At 41.0% G+C, this 21,946-nt stretch overlaps 1 protein-coding gene across 16 annotated transcripts in view; it reads left to right on the forward strand.

Annotated features, from left to right (window-relative positions):
- Positions 1-21,946, forward strand: part of CADPS (calcium dependent secretion activator) — a 207,102-nt gene that overhangs the window by 79,406 nt on the left and 105,750 nt on the right. For all 16 annotated transcript variants that reach the window (XM_071439465.1, XM_071439449.1, XM_071439460.1 and 13 more), the window contains exons 7-9: positions 15,416-15,527; positions 19,402-19,541; positions 21,574-21,640. In XM_071439465.1, coding sequence (XP_071295566.1) covers positions 15,416-15,527; positions 19,402-19,541; positions 21,574-21,640 — 319 coding nt within the window. The remainder of the gene's footprint in view (positions 1-15,415; positions 15,528-19,401; positions 19,542-21,573; positions 21,641-21,946) is intronic.

The raw sequence follows: 21,946 nt of genomic DNA on the forward strand, positions 1-21,946 counted from the left end.
TCCCACATCACCTTTCTCTGATGTGAGCAGAACAAAAGAAAAGAGACCCAAACAACAGCAAGGACCTATGTGCCTTGTGAATAAATGCTACAGATTCTGGAGTTATTTTGGCACCCAGATAAGTCTCAGTCTCCATCACAATAGTGAAAATTGGGTGTCCCTGATTGAACTGAGCTGAACCATTTGGGGTAAAAGCAGTAAATACTGGTGGGGAAGAACCTGGCCAACCTGTCTGTGCATTTGGCATGCCAGGAAGGGACAGAGGTGTGGGCTGCTCCTCTGGAAGTGTTTTCATTTTGAGGTTATCTATCCCCCTTGCAGAGCAGTCTCTTCAGTGCTAGTGCAAGGGTGCAGTAGCTCAGAGAATGAGAGTTGAGGATGGAGCTTGTTGTTTTCATAAGGAGGAAAGGCCACTTGGCATTGCTTGGGATTTCTTTTCCATGTAGTTTTCTTCAGCATGTGCTGTAGGGCAGTGCTGGAGAAAGGACACTCAGTGACTCTCATCTGACTTCATGCCACATCTTACATTTGTCATGACCAAGGGCTTGAGCTTTGTCCCCTTTCCAGAAATTCACTCTTGATGAAGTGATGTCTTTAGTAAACTTCTAAATCTCTCCCATCTCCTTTCCCTTAGCCACCTCCCTAGGAGACAGGGGTGTCTGGTTTTATCTTTGTGCTGTCTCTGATGCTGCTCCCTGATGTGTTTCAAGGTGCTCTGACAGCTCTGCTGCTTTGCTCTGCTCTGACAGGCTGCCCTTGTTCAGATCCCTGCACCAAGCCTCCAAGCTTATCACTCAGCCAGAGTTCTTGTTTCAAATTAGTGTGCCACATCCATCAGAGCCCTCTGTCTGACCATGAAAAGGGACAGGACCTGCACAGCATCCTTCTCCAGTGCTGTTTAGTCACCTTCTCCTTCTGGGAGATGGGCACTGAGCAGCAAAGGGAGAAGCCCTCTGGGAAAGGAGGCTGGCAAGCAGGGATGCTTTCTCTGTCTGCAGAAGGGGAAAATCTGGTCTTTTCATTGAGGAATCCCCTGCCTCAGGCCAGGGAGTTTGAAATGGTGCCTCGTGGCTTTGCACAGAGAGGGCTGTGATGGGAGTGTTCTGTTGCAGTCAGTGTTTTGCTGCTGCAGTTTCTTGGGAGATGGTGTGAACACTCCCCTGTGGTAAAATGAGAAAAGTCCTTCTGAGATGCATAAATTTCAAATATTCCATCTAACTAATTTGACTCTGCTAAACTGAAGGGGTTTATGTTGGTGTGAGTGAGAGTAGAGTTTAATTCCTGGTGTGCATCCCTCAGTACAGCTGTTGTTGCCAGGCCTGGTAGGTCTCTCCCAGACATGGCAAAGCTCAGGAACAGGTCCTGTGTGGCTACACAATTTTAAGTAGACATTCATATTTAGGTTTGCATGCTTAGCTAAGCCCTGTGTAAGCAAAATTCATGATGCTGGGTAAAAAACAAAGCAAAAGGAAATTTTAGGAAATAGCTGCTTTTTCTTACTTTTTTTTCTCCTCCTCACTCTTCTAATTGGCTTCAGCATTAAATATAAGCTGTCTTAATTACCCACACTGATTGGATTGCTTTTCCAGTCACATTACTTCATTTCACAGCTGTGCAGATGTTTGCAGCTCTTTCTCCTTAGGAAATCTCTGGGAGCCTTAGGAATGTGTTAAAGCAGGTGGCTGGGTACAGCAAACATCAGACACCATTGTTTGTGGGGTGCAGTCCTTGTTCCTGGGGTGAGGCTCTGAGCAGGGTCAGTCTGCCCCAAGGCATCTGTTGGGGAAATGTCTTCCAGGAGAGGCCTTCACCTTTGGTCTGTGTGAGCATGGTGCAGATGCCCTGAGCCCGTGATGCTGCTGAGCTGAGAGGTGAAAATGACAGGGACAGGAGCTTCAGGACAGTTGGTTTTAGCCCCTGTGGCTAAGGCTGGAGGGTACAAAGTGATGTCCAAATTCCTGACACAAGATTTCTTCACTTGCAGCTATTTAGCATGCCTAGGAGACAGTTTTCTGATGATACTATGCATGACTTTGCATCTGAAGGGTTCTGCTGTTAGCTTGGTTTCACCTGCTCTTCAAGTCCCCTTTTGTGTGACAATATTTCCATAATGCTCCTGAGATTTATGCTGTGATGTTCCCATTTCTGAAAGTGGAGGCTGTGGACAAGTCATTAAGCACAGCAAAAACTGCAATAAAAAGTTATTACCCAAGTGCAAGTATGTGATCTATTATGAGAGGTCTTTGTGCAAGTGATTTACTGCCCTTTTTAATTAGGAATTCAGAACCTTTCCTGATGCTCCCTCATAGCTGTTCTGCAGGATTGGTTCTTATCCAGCTCAGCCACTGTGGGACAAAAATTCTGCTTTAGATTAAACAGCTGAGTTTTTCTCCAGAATAAAGGCAAGATCCTGTAGGGATTCCCTTACCCTGAGTGTCACCCAGACAGCCACACTGCTGTGGAGGAACCTCCTGGACTGCCATGGAATACTCTGCTGGAGCTCTGGATGGTGATCCCAGGTGGGGCCCTGTTCCCAGAGCTCTCATTTTCAGTCCCTGCTCTCCTGCACGACACTAGGAGCTGTGTTGAAGATTAATGTTTCTTTACACTTACCCCTTGTACTTGGTTTCTTCCAGTATCAAGTAAGTGCAAGCTCTGACTGTGTTTTCCCTGGCTTTCAGAGCACACATAGCATTGCTTTCACATGGATTCTCTGGTGTCTAGTAAGGGTTGAGCTCATGCACCTTCTCTTTCACAGATGAATGTCTTGCTTTTCTCGCCAGCTGTCTAATTTCTTGAGTGTTCCTATGCACTTGGGAATTATGTATTCCTGTGATAGCACATACATTCAAATTTAAGTATTCCAGAAGGTGTGATGCTGCCCAAGGCGATTTTCATCGACACCCGTCTGCTTCATCACTCCTGTGCTTGCAGCCTTAAATGGGGATAGGAAAAACCAAAAGGACATTGAAATGAGACTGAGACTCCGTGATCTGAAACAGTGCTACATTAAGGGGAGGACTGCAGAATGCAAGGTCTGGGATACATTCAGTCATAGTGTTTATTGCTCATAGTTGGTGTTCTTAAAAAAAAAAAAAAGCCGTGCCTTAGTGTAAGTTCAGCACATCATTTGCCAGGGGAAAGCCAGGGGATGAGGCATGTGAAAGGGCCTAGTTGTTGGTTTATTTATTAAGTGCTGTGTACAAGTAGTGCACATTATTATTTAATGAGGGGTGCTGCTATTGCTGCAAAGCAGAGTAAGGAGATTGAGGACATGCTTTAAAGAATTGGTACTGTGCCTGCTCCTGTCTGGACAAAGCTCTGGAATGATGAAACAAGAAGACCAACCTTGATAGTGATTTTTCAACATTTTAGGTGTCCTTTCTGTGAAATTAAGGTGGAGTGTACTGGCTTTGTGAATGTGCTGCATCTCCCAACAAACCACAGAACTAATTGTAAAAGCCTTTAAAGGGAGCAACCTTCTGCTGTTACTATGTGGAGAAGGCTGCTCGTGGAGAGAGGAGCTTGCAGATGGCTGGGGGGGCATCACCTGCTGGAATTGTCCACTCATCCCCACTGACCCAGGAGATCCTAGTGTGAACTTTGCTTCTAATGGTCAGAAGTTGGGCAAGGCAAACCCAGGTGTCTGGCTAGATTTGAGCTTCCTGTCCTGGATCCTGGAAAAGTATAGGACAGCAAAAATGTGAGTGATGGCACAGCAAGATATGGTCTCACACTTCTTCCTTTTAGCTGATTTTGGAAGGATGCCTGTCCCATTCCACTGTAAAAGGGGGAGTCAAGAAGCCCCTCTAAGAATATAACATATGTTGAGACATAAATAAGAATCAAATTGGTCTCTCTAGTACCTTGAGTTGTTTTCTGCTGTTTGCATTTAGAAAATATTTCACTGCTCTCTACTCTTTTATAAAGGAGGGTCTAGACGATGTTGGCACAAACCAGTAACCTGTATTTTCAGGCAGAGGACTTCTGTCTCCTTCTCCACAGTCTGTGTTTGTGAGATACTAAGTTTCTGTAAATCTGGCAGGCTTTATTAAGTCCAAAATCATGACCAGGCCTTAACCAATGGCAGTCCTCTGCAGCTCTATTTTCTTTCAGGGTGACAAGATCAGATAGGAGAGATGAATCATATTTGGTCATTCTGTGAAGTGAGCAGCTCTGTGGCTGGGTCAGTGGAGCATCTTTGGCCAAAGGAAACTTTGATTAGCATGTGTGTGGCATTGAAGTCACCCTATTCAAGAAGTGATCACAGCCACAGACAGTAAATGCACACAGGCAATTAATGAATGAAGCTGTAAACCCATGCTGTATCCAAAGCAGATACACTGATAGAGTACATACAGTAGGCAGCCCTTGTAGAAGCAATTTTTCTTTCAGTTCAGACCTCCCAGTAAAACAGTGCTGGGCTTTCACTTCCATTTCCCCCTGCTGAGTTTTTCTTCTCTAATTGTGATACTATTGAACAAGAGCACCGGGCATTTGAAAAGCAGTCATAATTTAAATCATGGAAAGTATTCATCCAACTTTTTTTTGTCTTTTTTTAAATTTTCCCTGTTAATACCCAAAAGATTGTGGTGAATAGCACTGCCACAATTTCGCATCCAAACCAGCTGAGGGATTTCTGCAGCAGATTCCAGCCGGGGGTGCAGTGGTCTGGGAGGGGTGTGTGTGGTCCTGGGCTGGGTGCAGGCATGGTGGAGGGACATCTCTGGGGCAGGAATGCCATCTCGTGGCCATAAATAGCTATTATGTGATTTTACATCCACCTCCCATCCCTTCTTCCTTCCTCATGACACTTCTTCCCCAGTGTATCAGTCATTCTCAGGAAACACAAATCAAGCTGTATTTTCTGCATAGCAAAGATCATCCCTTTTTGGGTTCCTAAAGCTGTGCTGTCGGCCTCAGCAGCTCCTCTTGGCTGCAGTGCCCTGTGCTGGCACTGGAACGGGATCCACGGGGATTGTGTGTGAGCCACAAGCAGATCAAGAGCAGACCTTTGCAGGCTTTGCTTTGCTGCAGTCTCTGTCAGCTTTACCCTCATCCTTCTGTGCCTTGCACACTCAGGCACAGATGTGATCTCTCCCAGACATATTTCTCTCTCAGCCGGCGGTGCAGGGCTGCCGGAGCCAGTTTGAGGATGTGGGAGTTGCAGCTCCTGGAGGGAGAGATGGTCTGGTACTGCTGTCTGCATGATGTTAAGCAAGATGGTGCCTGTGTGTGTGACACATACATTGTGTCTCAGAGCTGTGGAAACAGAAAAGTACAGGCCATGAAGTGCTGGAGGTTGGAACACCTCCTTAGCTGCTGTAGAAGGAGCCCAGTCCTTAGTGACACACTGTCTCTGCTCACCTTTGAATAACAGCATCATGCTTTCTGCAGTGGTGTTTTGGGGAAAATTAATGCCCTTTTTGTAAGAAAAATATTTACCAGAGGTGTTCTATTTTAGCAGAGGGAGTGTTCCATGCTTGGCCATGGGAAACGATGGATTCACTCAGAGCATCCTTGGGTTATCCTATCAGAGCAGACATCAGTGCTGCATGCAGAGCCATGGCCTCACTCGGTGTTCCCTGGCTGCAGGGAAGGCAGGTACAGCCACCTCTGCCAGCCAGTGCCTGCAGGAATGCTGATTTGTCAGCACCTGCACGGGAGCTGCATCAGTGGAAGCGTGTTTTAAATCACTGCAAAGTCTGTGCGGGAAAGTCTGGGAGGAATCAAATCTGTTTGTGCTGTCACTCCCACTTCAGCTCAGCTTGTTCCGAGGGGATGGGACTGAAAGGCTGTTCTGGCAGCTGAAAGGGAGGGGAGGAAACAAATGTAAACAAAAATAGGCTGTGTTGTCAATCTGTGTCTGATGTCTTTGGTTATCCTGTTTTGAAGGTGAGTAAACACATCAAAGTTTTACCGTGGGAGGAATCCCAGAGGAGGCTCAGCAGCCCCGAGTATCAAGATGTATTATGGATGCAAACCTTTCTCAGTGCATTTCTGCAGGCAGAATGGAAAGGTGCCTTTCTTAGCACCTGAGTGGTATTTCCTAGCCCAGGATGTTTTTGCATGAGCAATGTATATGCATCTATATGTGTTCTTTGAGATTTTAATTTCAAATCTTTTTTGTGAATCTGCAGCAGTTACCTCCAGCACATCTTTATAGCAGTGGAAAGACAGGGGCCCTCTATGTCAGGCATCACTTCATCTGCTTGCTGCCTCTAAATTGGGATGAGGCAAATTAAGGCCTAACTCTACTGATTTAATTAGATTTCTCCTTATTGCAGTAGCAGGAGCCCATAGCAGGTGACTGAGGCACATTTACACAGTAGTACAGTCCCCTAAATTTGTAGGTTTTCAACTGAGGTTTGCAGTCCTACTGTAGGAAGTCACAAACTAGTTTGTAGCTGTCCCCAGCACAGCATCCCAAAACTGGCAGTTGTTTGTGGCATTCTCCTGCTGAAACAGAGCTGTGTGTGTGAAGTTGTGTGTGCATCCCACAGGTCTCCAGGTGTGTGACCCAGCCTGTGAGCTTTCTTGGAGTGCCTAAAAAAAGCAAGAATTCTTCTGTGCCTTTGGGCTTTTTCAAATCCCAAAGACACAAACGAAAAACCTATTATCCATTGCCATTACTCACAAGAGCTGCAAAGAGTACATATTTTCTCAAAGGCTTTGGGATGCCCTGCTTCTGTTTATTATGGATTTGTGACCCAGCTGGTGCAGGTGTGAGCACCTGCCTCTGCCCATGTGTCACAGACACATCTGTTCTGCCACATCCCTGCCAGTTCAGTGCCTCACCTGCACTGCTCCCTACAAGGAGCTGTCAGCTCTTCCAGCCTCTGCTTGTGAAAGGATCACCATTGTCTAGTTTATGGTGTTCCTAGAAGTTCCTAAGCACTCTTTTCATTTTAAAAAATGGGTATTTTCATCCCAGTGGGATTAATGCCATCCCTGCATGAGGTTTTGCTGTTGACCTGAGTGAGTCTGTCTGTGCTCAGTTATAATGAACTATTGCCTCCATGTATGGGCAAGGGAAGTTCAGGTAGATCACTGACAATTGTGGTCATCAACTTCTAGTTCATGTTTTTGAATGGCTGGTATAGATAAAGCATTAGAGAATATAGTAAAAAGCTATCCTGTGTGCTTCTTCATATGTAGGTAACTGTTAAAGATACTTTAAACCTGTTTATTTTCCTCCTCGCTTGTGTCTCTAGGAATATGTAGAAAAGAAACACAGCTTAGCATTACATTAGAGGAAAAGGTGCTCTACTCCATCAGCTGCATGAAAGTAGGTTAGCTCAGTGCCTGGTGTGCTTCTGCTCTAACTCTGTTTTTACCAGTGCTCAAGCATGGGCATACATGATTTATGGCCCAAGATTTAAAGGTCTCTTCTGGGAGGGGAGGAGTGTGCTAAAGTAATAAAACCATCATTTGTTAGACAGGATTTCTGGGAGAACTAAATTTAGACTGTATGTAGCATTTCAGTCTCCAGCAATGCACTCCAGGGATCTGAACTCTCCATCCTCAGAGCAGGATCCAGATCCATCAGGGACCATGACTGGGCACCACAAAAAGCTGAGAAAACAAGGCTGGATCACACCACACAAGGTGAAGCAGTCACCAAGCCCAGGCAGTGTCTGTCAGGCTGTCTGTGCTGCCCTCTTGATGAACTTCCCTTCACCAGCCAGCTCACTTTGGAGACCAAGTACACCAGGAGGGACACAGACATGTCAGAAGAGGAGAGATGAGGGTTGTAAATGAAGAGAAATGCATGAAGCACAACTCTCTCCACCAGCACTGCACAAAGGAGGGAGGCAGCCAGACTGGCCAGTCATGGCATCCTCACCAGATCCCATTCTGACAGTAGAGGACAGCAAGGGAGGCTAAGCTGCCCTTCCAGCTATTGTCCCAAACATGGTCACATACACTAAATGCCTTTCAGCTGGACCTCTGTGCCCTTGCACACAGCCAGCTGGCTGTGCAGGAGGGTAGGTGATGCTGCTGCTGGTTTTGGTGACCCTGCAGGGATGGAAGCAGCTGCCTGCTATGTCCTACCTTCCCAAGGACACGTTCCTGTCTTGGGAGGACAGGCACTGCTGCTGAGTTGGTTAATTTGGGAAAACTATACTGAGCAAATTCCTGCAAATCTGGCCAACATGTAGGAATATTATTCTGCAAGACTTTTTTTACTGAAGTGGTGGATTTATGGGAACAAGGCAGAAGGGTAGCAGCTCTGGCAGAGAAGATCTGTCCCAGGAAACTGCTGTGGCCATTGGGCATCATGCACACCTGGAGTGAGCCCACTGAGGGGACAGCATGGCTCTCCTTTAGTACACATTTTTACTTTCATTTTCTGATTTTTTTTTATGTTTATTCCATGCAAGCTGGAGAGGGATAAAAGATATCCTGTGGTAATTTTGAAGCCCATGAGAAGTGGTCATAGATGATGTTTAAATGTCCCCCCTGTGGAAAGCACATGGCTCTGCAGCTGCTCCCCTGTTAGCCTGGTTAGCAGGGCTGATTCATGGCCCAGCAATGCAGCCCAGTTGCACTTGTTCATATTTAAGGAAGCTCTATCTCCCTTTGTGTTTTCTTCTTACTGTAGTCAGACTTCTGGCTTTGTCTTACCGAGTTTTCCTCCTGTACTGGCACTAAGTGGTTATAGGGGGTTTCAGGGGGAGGGTGGGGATGCCTGTGTACTTAAATAGGTTTTGTTAAGGTGTTCTTAAATGCCTCTTTTGCTGCATCATATAGCTGATTGCTTCCATTGTTAATGAATGAACAGGAGGATAAGCAAGATACCGTAGAGATTGTTTGGATTTAGGCTTAGTTGAAGACTATTATTTAACTCAAAAAGCAATAAGAACTTGCAGTGGTCTTTTAATACTTGGTGATGGCTTTTTTATGTACCACTTTGGAAATCTGAGATTATATTTGATATCATGTGGCTGTTCCATTATGGAATATTGCAGATGTAAACTCTTGCATTTCAGCATTCCTGGCAGATATGCACCTTGAAAAAGACCTTGAAAAAGACTTGAAAAAGACCTTGAAAAAGACTTGAAAAAGAAAAATTAAAAATTAAATAAGAAATAAAATTTAAAAAATAAAATAAAAAGCTTTAAAAATGGAAAAATTAAAAATAAAAAAATCAAAAAAATAAAAGCTTTAAAAATAGAAAAATTAAAAATAAAAATTAAATAAAAAATCAAATTAGAAAAATAAAAAGCTGTAAAAATAAACCAATTAAAAATTTAAAATAAATAAAAAATAAAATTAAAAAAATAAAATAAAAAGCTTTAAAAATAGAAAAATTAAGAATAAAAAAAAAAATTAGAAAAATAAACTAAAATGCTTTAAAAATAGAAAAATTAAAAATAAAAATTAAATAAAAAATCAAATTAGAAAAAAAAGCTGTAAAAATAAAGCAATTGAAAATAAAAATGAAATAAAAAATAAATTAAAAAAAATAAAAGCTTTAAAAATAGAAAAATTAAAAATAAAAATTAAATAAAAAATAAAATTAGAAAATTTAAATAAAAAGCTTTAAAAATAAAAAAAAAAAATAAAGATTAAACAAAAAATAAAATTAAAAAATAAAATAAAAAGCTTTAAAAATAGAAAAAAAAATTAAATAAAAAATCAAATTAGAAAAATAAAATAAAAAGCTGTAAAAATAAAACAATTAAAAATTTAAAATAAATAAAAATAAAATTTAAAAAGTAAAATAAAAAGCTTTAAAAATAGAAAAATTAAAAATAAAAATTAAATAAAAAATCAAATTAGAAAAATAAAAAGCTGTAAAAATAAACCAATTAAAAATTTAAAATAAATAAAAAAATAAAATTAAAAAAATAAAATAAAAAGCTTTAAAAATAGAAAAATTAAGAATAAAAAAAAATAAAATTAGAAAAATAAACTAAAATGCTTTAAAAATAGAAAAATTAAAAATAAAAATTAAATAAAAAATCAAATTAGAAAAAAAAGCTGTAAAAATAAAGCAATTGAAAATAAAAATGAAATAAAAAATAAATTAAAAAAAATAAAAGCTTTAAAAATAGAAAAATTAAAAATAAAAATTAAATAAAAAATAAAATTAGAAAATTTAAATAAAAAGCTTTAAAAATAAAAAAAATAAAAATAAAGATTAAACAAAAAATAAAATTAAAAAATAAAATAAAAAGCTTTAAAAATAGAAAAAAAAATTAAATAAAAAATCAAATTAGAAAAATAAAATAAAAAGCTGTAAAAATAAAACAATTAAAAATTTAAAATAAATAAAAATAAAATTTAAAAAGTAAAATAAAAAGCTTTAAAAATAGAAAAATTAAAAATAAAAAATAAAATTAGAAAAATAAAATAAAATGCTTTAAAAATAGAAAAATTAAAAATAAAAAATAAAATTAGAAAAATAAAATAAAATGCTTTAAAAATAGAAAAATTAAAAATAAAAAATAAAATTAGAAAAATAAAATAAAATGCTTTAAAAATAGAAAATTTAAAAATAAAAATTAAATAAAAATCAAATTAGAAAAATAAAATAAAAAGCTGTAAAAATAAAACAATTAAAAATTAAAAATAAATAAAAAATAAAATTAGAAAAATAAAATAAAATGCTTTAAAAATAGAAAAATTAAAAATAAAAAATAAAATTAGAAAAATAAAATAAAATGCTTTAAAAATAGAAAATTTAAAAATAAAAATTAAATAAAAATCAAATTAGAAAAATAAAATAAAAAGCTGTAAAAATAAAACAATTAAAAATTAAAAATAAATAAAAAATAAAATTAGAAAAATAAAATAAAATGCTTTAAAAATAGAAAAATTAAAAATAAAAAATAAAATTAGAAAAATAAAATAAAATGCTTTAAAAATAGAAAATTTAAAAATAAAAATTAAATAAAAATCAAATTAGAAAAATAAAATAAAAAGCTGTAAAAATAAAACAATTAAAAATTAAAAATAAATAAAAAATAAAATTAGAAAAATAAAATAAAATGCTTTAAAAATTGAAAAATTAAAAATAAAAATTAAATAAAAAATCAAATTAGAAAAATAAAATAAAAAGCTTTAAAAATAGAAAAAATAAAAATAAAATTTGAATAAAAAATAAAAAGCTTTAAAAATAGAAAAATTAAAAATAAAGATTAAATAAAAAATAAAATTAAAAAAATAAAAAGCTTTAGAAATAGAAAAATTAAAAATAAAGATTAAATAAAAAATAAAATTAAAAAACTAAAATTAATTAAAAATAAATGAAAAACAAAATAAGAACCATAAAAGTTCCATAAAGGGTACTGCCGTAAAGCGTGACTGTCGTAAAAGGTGCCGTAAAGCGCGACTGTCGTAAAACTGCCGTAAAGCGTGACTGTCGTAAAGTGCCGTAAAGCGCGACTGCCGTAAAAGGTGCCGTAAAGCGCGACTGTCGTAAAAGGTGCCGTAAAGCGCGACTGTCGTAAAACTGCCGTAAAGCTCGACTGTCGTAAAAGGTGCCGTAAAGCGCGACTGTCGTAAAACTGCCGTAAAGCTCGACTGTCGTAAAACTGCCGTAAATCGCGACTGTCGTAAAAGGTGCCGTAAAGCGCGACTGCCGTAAAAGGTGCCGTAAAGCGCGACTGCCGTAAAAGGTGCCGTAAAGCGCGACTGTCGTAAAACTGCCGTAAAGCTCGACTGTCGTAAAACTGCCGTAAATCGCGACTGTCGTAAAAGGTGCCGTAAAGCGCGACTGTCGTAAAGTGCCGTAAAGCGCGACTGCCGTAAAAGGTGCCGTAAAGCGCGACTGCCGTAAAAGGTGCCGTAAAGCGCGACTGTCGTAAAAGGTGCCGTAAAGCGCGACTGTCGTAAAACTGCCGTAAAGCGTGACTGTCGTAAAAGGTGCCGTAAAGCGCGACTGTCGTAAAAGGTGCCGTAAAGCGCGACTGTCGTAAAACTGCCGTAAAGCGCGACTGTCGTAAAACTGCCGTAAAGCGCGACTGTCGTAAAAGGTGCCGTAAAGCGCGACTGTCGTAAAGTGCCGTAAAGCGCGACTGTCGTAAAAGGTGTCGTAAAGCGCGACTGTCGTAAAACTGCCGTAAAGCGCGACTGTCGTAAAAGGTGCCGTAAAGCACGACTGTCGCAAATAGTATTTCAATCATGAATTTTAACTTAGTAGTGCCACAGTGTTTAAATGTTTTTGTCTTTTTAGCTATGTGGTATAATGTGATATCTGCATTTTAGAAGTCCTCAGCCCTACAGCCAAAGATTAGTGAAGCCCTGCACTTCCATGGGGTGCTGACAGTTGTTTCTGCAGTGACCTTATGGCAGGAAAGGGTAAGAGCTTGGTTACAGCATCAGTGGGAGGACAGTGGTCTTACAGATTTGGGCCATAAATTGGGAAGGGCTGAATAGCATCAACCTAAAGGTTTTAAGATCAGCAGTCCAAGACAGCTGAGAGCAGCTAGGTCTGAGCAGCCTGGCACCTGCATTGGCAATGGCATCACTGCCTCTCATGTGTGAGTGAAAGCAGTGTCTGTGACAGCTCCCAAATGCTCCTGAAATCAGACAGGTGAGCCCATCCTTCAAGTGCTCCATGAGGCTCTGGAGGTAATGGGAGACAAGAGCTGACCTCTGTTACTTGTTGGCCACTCACACCCTCTGGATATGTGTCATTTTTTGTTCCATTCAGAATAAAATCACAGCACTTCAGGCTGTTTGGTCAGTAACTGTGATGGCACCTCTAGGTGAATCTGTAGACACAAAGTCTACAGTGATGATCTCCTTATTATGCTTGTAAAAGGTAAAACAAGGGCCAGCATCTGTCAAGTTAGCACCTGGGGCATATCTCAACCTTTGGCACTTTGCAGCCAGAAGAGTTTAGCTGCTTATCCTAAGTTTGAATCCTAAATAAGAAACCCTGGAGACAAAAGTAGATCCTGGTGAGAGCACTGGAACAGCAAGATGCCATAAATAGGGCCATGATTCTAGTAAATTCTCTGTGCACAGCAGCTTTTCTTTATCAGTTCCAGACTTTGGGATGCACTGGCCAATAAGAAATGCTGAGCTGAGGGGTTCAGACAGCATTCAGACAGTTAATACTGTCCTGATTGAGGAAGTACTGCCAGGATTTTTCTGCCTGTGTACCTTTTTTGGTGTTTGTACATCCATATGTATCCATCTGTATGTGTGTGTCCTTTTGGCCAGAATGACATTTGTCTGTCTGCATTTGCAGATGTTTTATTGCTTTGAGGTGTCAGCATGAGTTCTGTGATAGGGGGACAGAATAGCACAGCTACTTCATGGCATTTGTCCACAACAGGTCCCAGTGCACTTTCCCAACAAATGAACTCCTGCAGTGATAACCTGCTTAATGATTAAATATGGAAATGAAACCATTGCACTGTTAGTCCCTCAGAAGATCCTAATACCTAGCTACTGTCCGGAGATAATTTTCTGAACAATAATTTAATACACAGCCCAGATAAACTGGGTACTCAGATTGAATACAAATGATGTTTCAGTGGCTTGAATTATGGCCTTATGCTGAGCATCACTATGGCAACTAATGACATCACCACAGGCTCCAACCAGCACAAAACTCAACTTTTGATGGTCTCCATTTGTTGGCGCAGATCTTTTCAGGGCTTTTGAGGGTATGAATATGTAAGCACCAGTGTTGTCAAGGGTTTGCTATGTATGTTTGCTGTCATTTGAAACATTTATTCTCTTTGTGGTTAATGTTGTTCCCATGAAGGAAACCTAATGAAAATTACTGTTTGTATTTGGTTAGTAACATTTGTTGATAACATATGGTCTGGGAATGCTTCAGCAAATAAGAGCTTTTTAATAGTAAACAGAGATACGAGTTCTATAAAGCAGATGCTGTCAAAATACACAGTGGAAGGTTGGATATTTTCTTACTTTTGCCTCTTACCCAAAGCAAGATAATCTTCCTACTTTCCCTCTTGGTGACAACGCAGTTTTTTGAGAGAAAACATAACCTGTGACCTGAATCTGTGATTAGAAAATTAAGTTGTTTCTTGCTTCTTACCCTTGAAATATTTTTTTAGGTAGCTGATGGCTCACACATGAAAAAGATATTATGTAAAGGACCTGACTGGACCTCTAGTGCTGTAGATAGTTTAAGCCAAACCTCTGCTGTCTGGCACTGGTGGAGGTTTGATGCATCATTATAAAAGACGAAACCTGTGAAATAGTGACACCAGGAGAGGAAGCTTCAGAGCAAAGGTGATGAAGAACCCAAGTTTGTTAATCAGCTCTGTGCTGAACACGCTTATCTGCTGAGCTCAGTTGGACAAGAATTGCTCAGTGGGGAGCAAAGCATAAACCCATACTCCTGGAGCACAAGGAGAAGTAAATTACTTTTACTGATTATTTTCCAAATGCTAAACCTGCTGCTTGGTGTTCATCTTTGAGGAATATCTAGTCCTGGACCATGTCTTCTGAGCCTTTTCAAGGGAACTGCCTTTCTTTAGCAGAGGATCTAGTTTGAGGACAGCCTAAAGTGAGAAAGTGTCATTAACAGAGTGAGGGGGAATAGAAGTGGTTAGTGAGTTATGGTGTAATCATCTAGCTTGCAGCATTCTGGGTTGCAGTCTGGGTTCCACCACATCACTCAGAGGTGTTGCTCATGGCACGCTCTTGGCAGGGTCCCACATGGAATGAGTTCATGTTTTCTCTGCATTTGGGCAACTTGTGATTGCACAAACTTGTAGATGTCCTCTAGAGACATCTTTGTGTCTAGAGGCTGTGGATAATTCAGCCTCCATAGCACTCCTTTCCAAGCCAGGGAATGACTCAGAGAGTACAAATAGCAGACGGTGGTTGATGGTGTAGTTGCAGAGGTGGCATCTTCCTGGCCACTGCAATCCCACCCACAAGGAGCTGGTGTCCTGCTCTGTAGTCCTAGCAAATTAGGATTACTCCAGACATAATGGCTTGGACTTAAACTTGGGTTGAGCTGAGACTTGGAAAGTGACCCAGGCTAAGTTGCAGTTTCTTCAGAAAAAGCAAACTTGATACTCAGCCTGGCAAGCAGAGGTTAATTAGCCAAGAAAGGAGGACAGGCATGAGTGATTACAGACATCCTGGGTGCAGATGTCTTCAATCCTCTACTTCTCTTGTGACTGCATAGGCTGGCACTGCAGAAGACATTGTTCTTTCTAACTAAGAAAATTCTCTCAAACTTGGTTTCATGCTGCTCCCAGATGCTCTCTTTATTTCCCCAAAGGATCATCATGGGTTTTCCAAACATCTGTCCCACATTTCCCAAAGAAGATAATTAATGCCCTTGTCACTCACACAACCCAACCACTTCAACTTGTGTCAGACACTTTTTAAGTTAACTGTTTCATGCCTGAGCAGTGTTGCTGCTGACCTGCCAGCTGAGCTGAACACCTCTCTGTCCTTCTTTTCACAGCTGGGGCACCCAAGGAGACTTCACGACAACCCATGCACTTCCTGCAGTGAAGGTGAAGCTGTTCACAGAGAGCACAGGAGTGCTGGCTCTGGAGGACAAAGAGCTTGGGAGGGTAAGGAGATTTTGAGTTTAATAATGTTTCCTTCTGGACCTGCTTTTCTAGAGAAATCTCTCCTGTACAGAAATATCTTTGGAGCACAACATGCTCTGCTTTTTTGCCAAGCTTCAGGAGGGGGAAAGAAAGCAAGCTCTGCACTGCTGGAAAGGAGTGCATCTCGCATGCTGTCTTTGTTGTGAGTTTTTAATGGCAGCATTTCAGCTGGCTGTGCCTGCTCTGAGCAAAGGCAGAGGATCTTGTGTGCAATATTGGCAGTCCGGAAAGCCTTAAAGGTTGCTTGCGGAAATGGACATTCCTGAGGCAGAAAAGGGGATTGTGCTGAAGCAAAAAGAGGGGGTTTAAGTTTGGCAAGGGACTGTTAAGTTTCTCTCATATCTGCTGAGCAGCCGGTGCATGGTTTGAGCTTTTGAAAGCACCGACTGCAGTACTCGCTGCAAAAGGCTTGGGGCCCTGGCTTCCCTGGGGGTGGATGGTGGCTGAGCTGGTGGCTTCAGAGGGGCTGGACTGGGAGTGAAACATGAGAGTTCATTGCTCCATCAGTGGTGTTAATAGCAAAGAGCTCAGATTCTCAGGGTATTGGCCACAGAGAAAATCTTCCCATCTCTGCCCCTTGTTTGTGATCCCTAAACCAGTGCCCTGGCACTGGTGGCCCTTGATCACTGCAGCCCATAGCTCCAGAATATCTGTGGATGGCACTTTCCTGTGGCTTTGGGGCACTTCACTTGTCTCCATGGATCTTGTGCAGCTGTTTAATTTGTGTTGGCCCCAGGCAGAAGTGGCAGCAAACTCCTTGCCATGCCTTCCTCAGCTTCTCAGGCTGAGATCAGTGTGATGATGACTCCACGAAAATCAGTTTGGGGTAAGAGGACTTGGCACCTCCTGTTGTGGCTCAGCATGACCCAGGTGATCTCCAGGGGCAGCCTGGGCTCTGTCTGCTCAGCCCTGCAGCACTCCTTGCTCTCCATCCTGTCTGTATGGCAATGGCCAAGAAATCCATGGTCAGGAAAGCCACTGATCCTGTTACAATTATATTTCCAGTCATGGACTAACCTGTTGGGGTGTTTCTTGCTAACTCCATGGCTGTTTGTGCCTTGACAAGGAAGAGTCCATTCACCATTTTTCCTAATTAACATGGTTTTGTGTTAATCCTGTTCATAAAAGTGGAGAACATTCTCCCAGGACCTAGTGAGCTGTTGATTTAAATTTATAGCTTTATCGTGGAGAATGCTGTGTGCAATTTTGTCTCATGTAATTCATGTTCATTTTAATTATTTGTGTTTTTATGTTCATGAAGTATCCTTTGTTCTTGCACTTGAGAGAGAGAAAAGCAAAGCTACCCCCTTTTTTCCCCTCTCAATCTTCTCTTCAAAGGGAGTCACAGCCCCTTCAGACTTTCTCATCCACACCTTGATCCTTCCTTTCTCCCTGTCCTTCTTTTTTGACAAAGAGGATGACCCCTCTAGGCTGCAGTACTACAGCTGAAGACCTACAATTGTTTTGCTGCACAGCATCATAATATTTTCAGGATTATTTTCAAAACCTCCTACTTCAAACAGCCTGGCACCCTGCCTTTATCCACTGTGGCATGCTGAGCAGAGCTTTTCACCCAGCCAGCCGCGCTGCCATTCAGGGATTTTCCCCTGAGTGGTTACACTCAGTGCAGCCCCTCTTGCTTTGTGAGTCTTGTTTCCACTGGCAGCCATGAGCAGTGCTGACTTTGCTGGTCTTGGGAAGCAATTAGCTGTGCATGTTGTTCTGAGAAAGATGTCAGCACCCAAAGCAACCCCTCTTGCCCTGAAAGGCTGATGAGCCAACCCTACCAATGTGCTTTAATTCCCAGTCCAGCAGGAAACCGTCCCTCAGCCCAGAGTTTCTGCAGGCTGAAGGACACAGGCCAGCAGTGGCAAGTGTGGGGAGCTGGCAGTGATTCCCCCTGGCCCGTGGCCACCAGTGCTTTCAGTCGGCCAAACTTCAAAGGGACACTCGGTGTACCCGGAGCGGCCGAAGGATGACGCGTGTCTGCTCAGGCTGCATCAAGATTTCTTCTTTAAATTAAAATGAAACCGGGAGTGCGTTAAGCCCCTGGTTTAGCTGTTGGAGTGGGCAGGAACCTGCCTGCATGGAGAGAAGAGGAAAGCAGGTTTTATACACAAAACACCCCTGCTCAGCCGCCCTTTGAGCAGTGGCTTTGTGCTCTGCCAGGCGGGTACAAAGCCCACTTTCTATTGCGAGCGTTGAGTTGGCAAGCGGCCGCCACTCCTCAGCTCACCACTTTTATCCAGGGGAGAACTGGAAAATGCTCCCAAGCCCTGCTCTGCTGAATGGGCAGCTGAAGGCATGGGAATACATCCTGACCCTATTGAAGCCAATGGCAGGGCTCCCATGGATTTCAGTCATGCCAGTGCTTCATCTACCGAGGGCAAGGAGGGGAAGAGCTGTGAATTGCAACACCACTGAGAAAAGTTTGTGTCTTTTGTTGAAAAAAGAGTTAGAAATCAAAGCAGAGAGCATCCCAAGCACACAGAATGGCTGCTGCCTCACTAAGAGATGCAGCTTAGCACAGGTGGATGTTCTTGCATGACCTGCCTGGCACTGAAGTTCCTTGGATGCTGCTCAGAGCTTGGGTCTGTCATGGTTCTAGCATCCCCTGCCTCATGTGGAGAACTCATTTCTCATCTTTGGGATTTGCTTAAATGTGTTTTCTTCCAAGAGTGATGCAGTACAGACTGGTGTTGCTCAGTTATCTGTGTGACTAATAACAGCTTCAGATTCCTGACAGAGAAAGCAATTCAGTAAAAGAAGAGATAAATAACATTAATGGATAAGGGTAAAGTTGAGAATATACTGATGTTTACCTCAGGCTTTAGAGGAGGCAATAAAATAACTTTTAGAGTAATTCATCAGGGGGATAATAGCATCAATGATATTTTGGTGGAAAACAGCCCCTAGATTGTTGAATCAGCAGCAAAGTTGAAGAGCAGAGGAATACAAGATTATAGTCTGGGCTGGAGTTTGGCAGGAGCATAGACTAAGCATGAGCAAGAAATGAGTGATGGCAGCACACCAGTTAATGAGGGTGAATGCTGCCATTTGTAAGAATTGTGAAACAATTTGCTTGCATAAAGATTAACAAATTTAAAGAAGATTCATCTCACTACAGCACAGTGGAAACTTGAATTAATTTGTACCAGGCAAAGTCACCTCTGAGAGTAAAAGCATTAGAAGGGGAGCAGGTGTAGGAAGAAGGGGATTAGGCCACCTCAGAGGAAACATGGAAATACCAGGAGAAGATGGTGGATGTGGTGTTGTCCCAGGGGAATACTCTGTATCTTACTCTCCAGGGAGCTGCTCTGCTTTGTAGTGGTAATGAATGAGTGGGAAAAGCACAGCTGTGATCAGGAAAGACTATTGACCTCTTGGAGCTTTCAGTTTCTTTGAGCCATTGGTGTTCATCTGCAGTCACTGGTGTTGAATGGATGTGCTGCAGCTGGAGATTCATTCCTGCTGCATGAAATGGAATCAGGGTCCTGCAGCCACTCATGTCATGACATGGGATGCAGATTTTATCTGCTGTCATAGCTCAGGCAGAGGTACCATCCTGAAATGACAGGAACTGATCATACAGCTCTGTCTGCACAGCCCCGTGAGCTGACTGAGAATATATGAGCTAATCTCAAAATAACAAGCTGCACTTTAAAAAAGCAATAAAAAGCCATCCTCATTGATGTGAATAGGCATATCCAGACTGACTTCTAGGGCAAAACTAGGTCATCTGAGGTATTTTTATTCCACATTATTAATGTTCCACATTAAACCCCATTTTATGAATAATTTTTCCCTTTAACATTGTTTGTTTTAATTCTTACAGGTTGTTCTCCACCCGACTCCTAACAGCCCAAAGCAGTCAGAGTGGCACAAAATGACTGTTTCCAAAAACTGCCCTGATCAAGACCTGAAGATCAAGCTTGCTGTGCGAATGGATAAGCCTCAAAACATGAAGCACTCTGGGTAAACATTTGTCTCAATCTAAAGTCATTTTGTTTTGAATGTGCATTAGGAAATTTTGCTTTTTAAGGTTCAAAAAAGAGAAACTCTTTTTCTCAAGTTCACAGGAGATGAAGCAGAAAGATACATAAAAAATGGCATTATTTCAGTCATTTATAGTGCACTTTCCATATTCTTAGCATAGTCTTTTTTACTGCATATGAGCCAAACAGTTTAAATTTTAAACAGTTTTCCTCACGGGAAATTATGCTTTTTCCTGTGAGTAAATGATAGATTAACTGTCCAACTCTCTTACTGAGAATAATATAATTTTTTAAAGTTATTCTGTGTCTCCCTGTATTGATTTCTCAAAACCAAGATCACAGTGCACTTTCCACTTGAAATGAACCCCAGTGTGACCAGCATTATTTATACTGAGATACACACCACAATTAAATAAATTCCACAATTGTCTTGAGTAGGACTAATAATTGGGAAGGTTAAAAGGGACACCTTTCCCCTACAGGAGGGAGGGTCAGAAAATCTGGGGCCAGAGGGATCCCTGACCACTTCTACCTTTGTATAATTACAAATTAGATCATCCTTGGGAAGATCTAGCTAAGGCCATTGGCAAGGCTCTGATTGCTTTTCAGAGCTGAGGATGTGACAAAAAATTGAAACTGTCCAGGAAGCTTGATGTTGGAAATAACTCTCCAGTCTGGTTTTGGTGCTGTAGAAGTGACTTTGTTCACTTTTATTTTCATGGCAATTTGTTAAATTCCATTCATTATTAGGTAATTTAGATCACTCATTTTTTCTAATTCCTCCTCCTCCTGTTTTCTCAGCTGATGAGATCAGAGCCAGTAATCTTGTGTGAAGTTTAATTTTTTCACCACAATCACAGGCACCAGAGCCAGAGAGGACAGATCCCCTGTCCTGTTTGTTTCCCTGATCTCAGCTGATAGTAGGGCTGTTTTCTGGGTTTCTTCTACTAACATTTGATCTACATGTAAAACTCTGAGGTTTATACCTCTTGCTACCTGAACTGAGATTATCTTTCTGTTGATGTTAGCAGCAATAGCCAAAAGGACATTTATTACCTTCTTCTTGGACTAGCCAAGGACTCAAAGCCCACATCAGCATGACTTGGAATTTTGTGATTTAAACATTCACCAAGTGTATGCTAGATCCCTTCTGGCATAAGGAACCCCTTGCAAAATCCTCATATCCTTGCATAACCAAAAATGAAATCTTTTTTGTATTTATTGAGCCAGAACTAAAGTAATTATAATGATACATAAAACATATTAATGCTGAATAATATCCTTATGTTTATTATTAGCCTGGTGCTGCCACTAGTTTTGCCAGTGTTTGTGTTATAGTGTCACAGTGGCCAATTCATCACAGAGATTAAATGCTTATTTTGACATTAATTTTTAAAGTTAATTCTTCCTTTGTAGAAAACAGTAAATTCACTCCTCCTCAGAGATTATTCAGTTTGCTTGAATTATCTGTAGCCAAGCAATTTCTCAGATTTCATCTTAGAGCTGCTCAGTAAAGTGCCCTGGTTTAGTCAGTCCAGTGGATATTGAGATCCTGTGTGCTGGGTTTGATGTAGGAAGTGTCCCTCTGTTTGACAGCTCCCCTCAGCAAAATGGTTTTATGAAGGCTAAAGCAGATTTGGGATTTCTCTCCCTTAATTCTTCTGTTGCAAATGCATTTTTCACCCATCCAACCATGTTGTAGCTATTCATTGGCACTAAAGAGCTTCAAATCCTGAGCAAGTTGTGAAAGACAAAGGGAAAGAGAGAATTAATACTGTGTAACATTAAGGGTCTGTAAGATTTTTATGTCACTTTCTTTGCAGGTAATCTGTTCAGGCTAGAAATAAACCCATTCATGAATGCTGCTGAGCTTGAGAGTCTTGTAATTGCTCCTTCTTGTGCATTAACTTCAGTTTCTAAGTGTAAACATTCTAAGTGTAAACAAAATATACTGAAAAGCAAGAGAACAGATTAACACTTGTGTACTGAATTCACCTGTTCTTTTCCCCTAGGTATTTATGGGCCATTGGTAAAAATGTTTGGAAGAGATGGAAGAAACGATTCTTTGTCCTGGTCCAGGTAACAGATGTAACTAGAAGTGATCTTAAATCACAACATGAAGTATTTGAGTCTGTCCTCCGGCCATTTTCAATGCCATGTGATTGATGCTGAGCTGTGGTTCTGTGCAGGGTGTCTGTTAAACATGGATTCTTTTCTAAATGTATGGGTGTTCTCAAGGATATCCCAGTTGCAGACTTCTAGCCTTGAGTTTTCAGATGCACTTGAATGCTTGATAAAGTGGAGAATCAATTTTAATGAGGAATTAATGAGGCGAGGAGGAAGCTCAGTCTGTCTTGGTTGGAGGTTCTTGGGCTGTCTTTTGAA

The sequence above is a fragment of the Agelaius tricolor genome, unplaced genomic scaffold (assembly GCF_023055355.1).
Source record: "Agelaius tricolor isolate 1412-34295 unplaced genomic scaffold, bAgeTri1.0.p SCAF_14, whole genome shotgun sequence".
NCBI lineage: Eukaryota > Metazoa > Chordata > Aves > Passeriformes > Icteridae > Agelaius > Agelaius tricolor.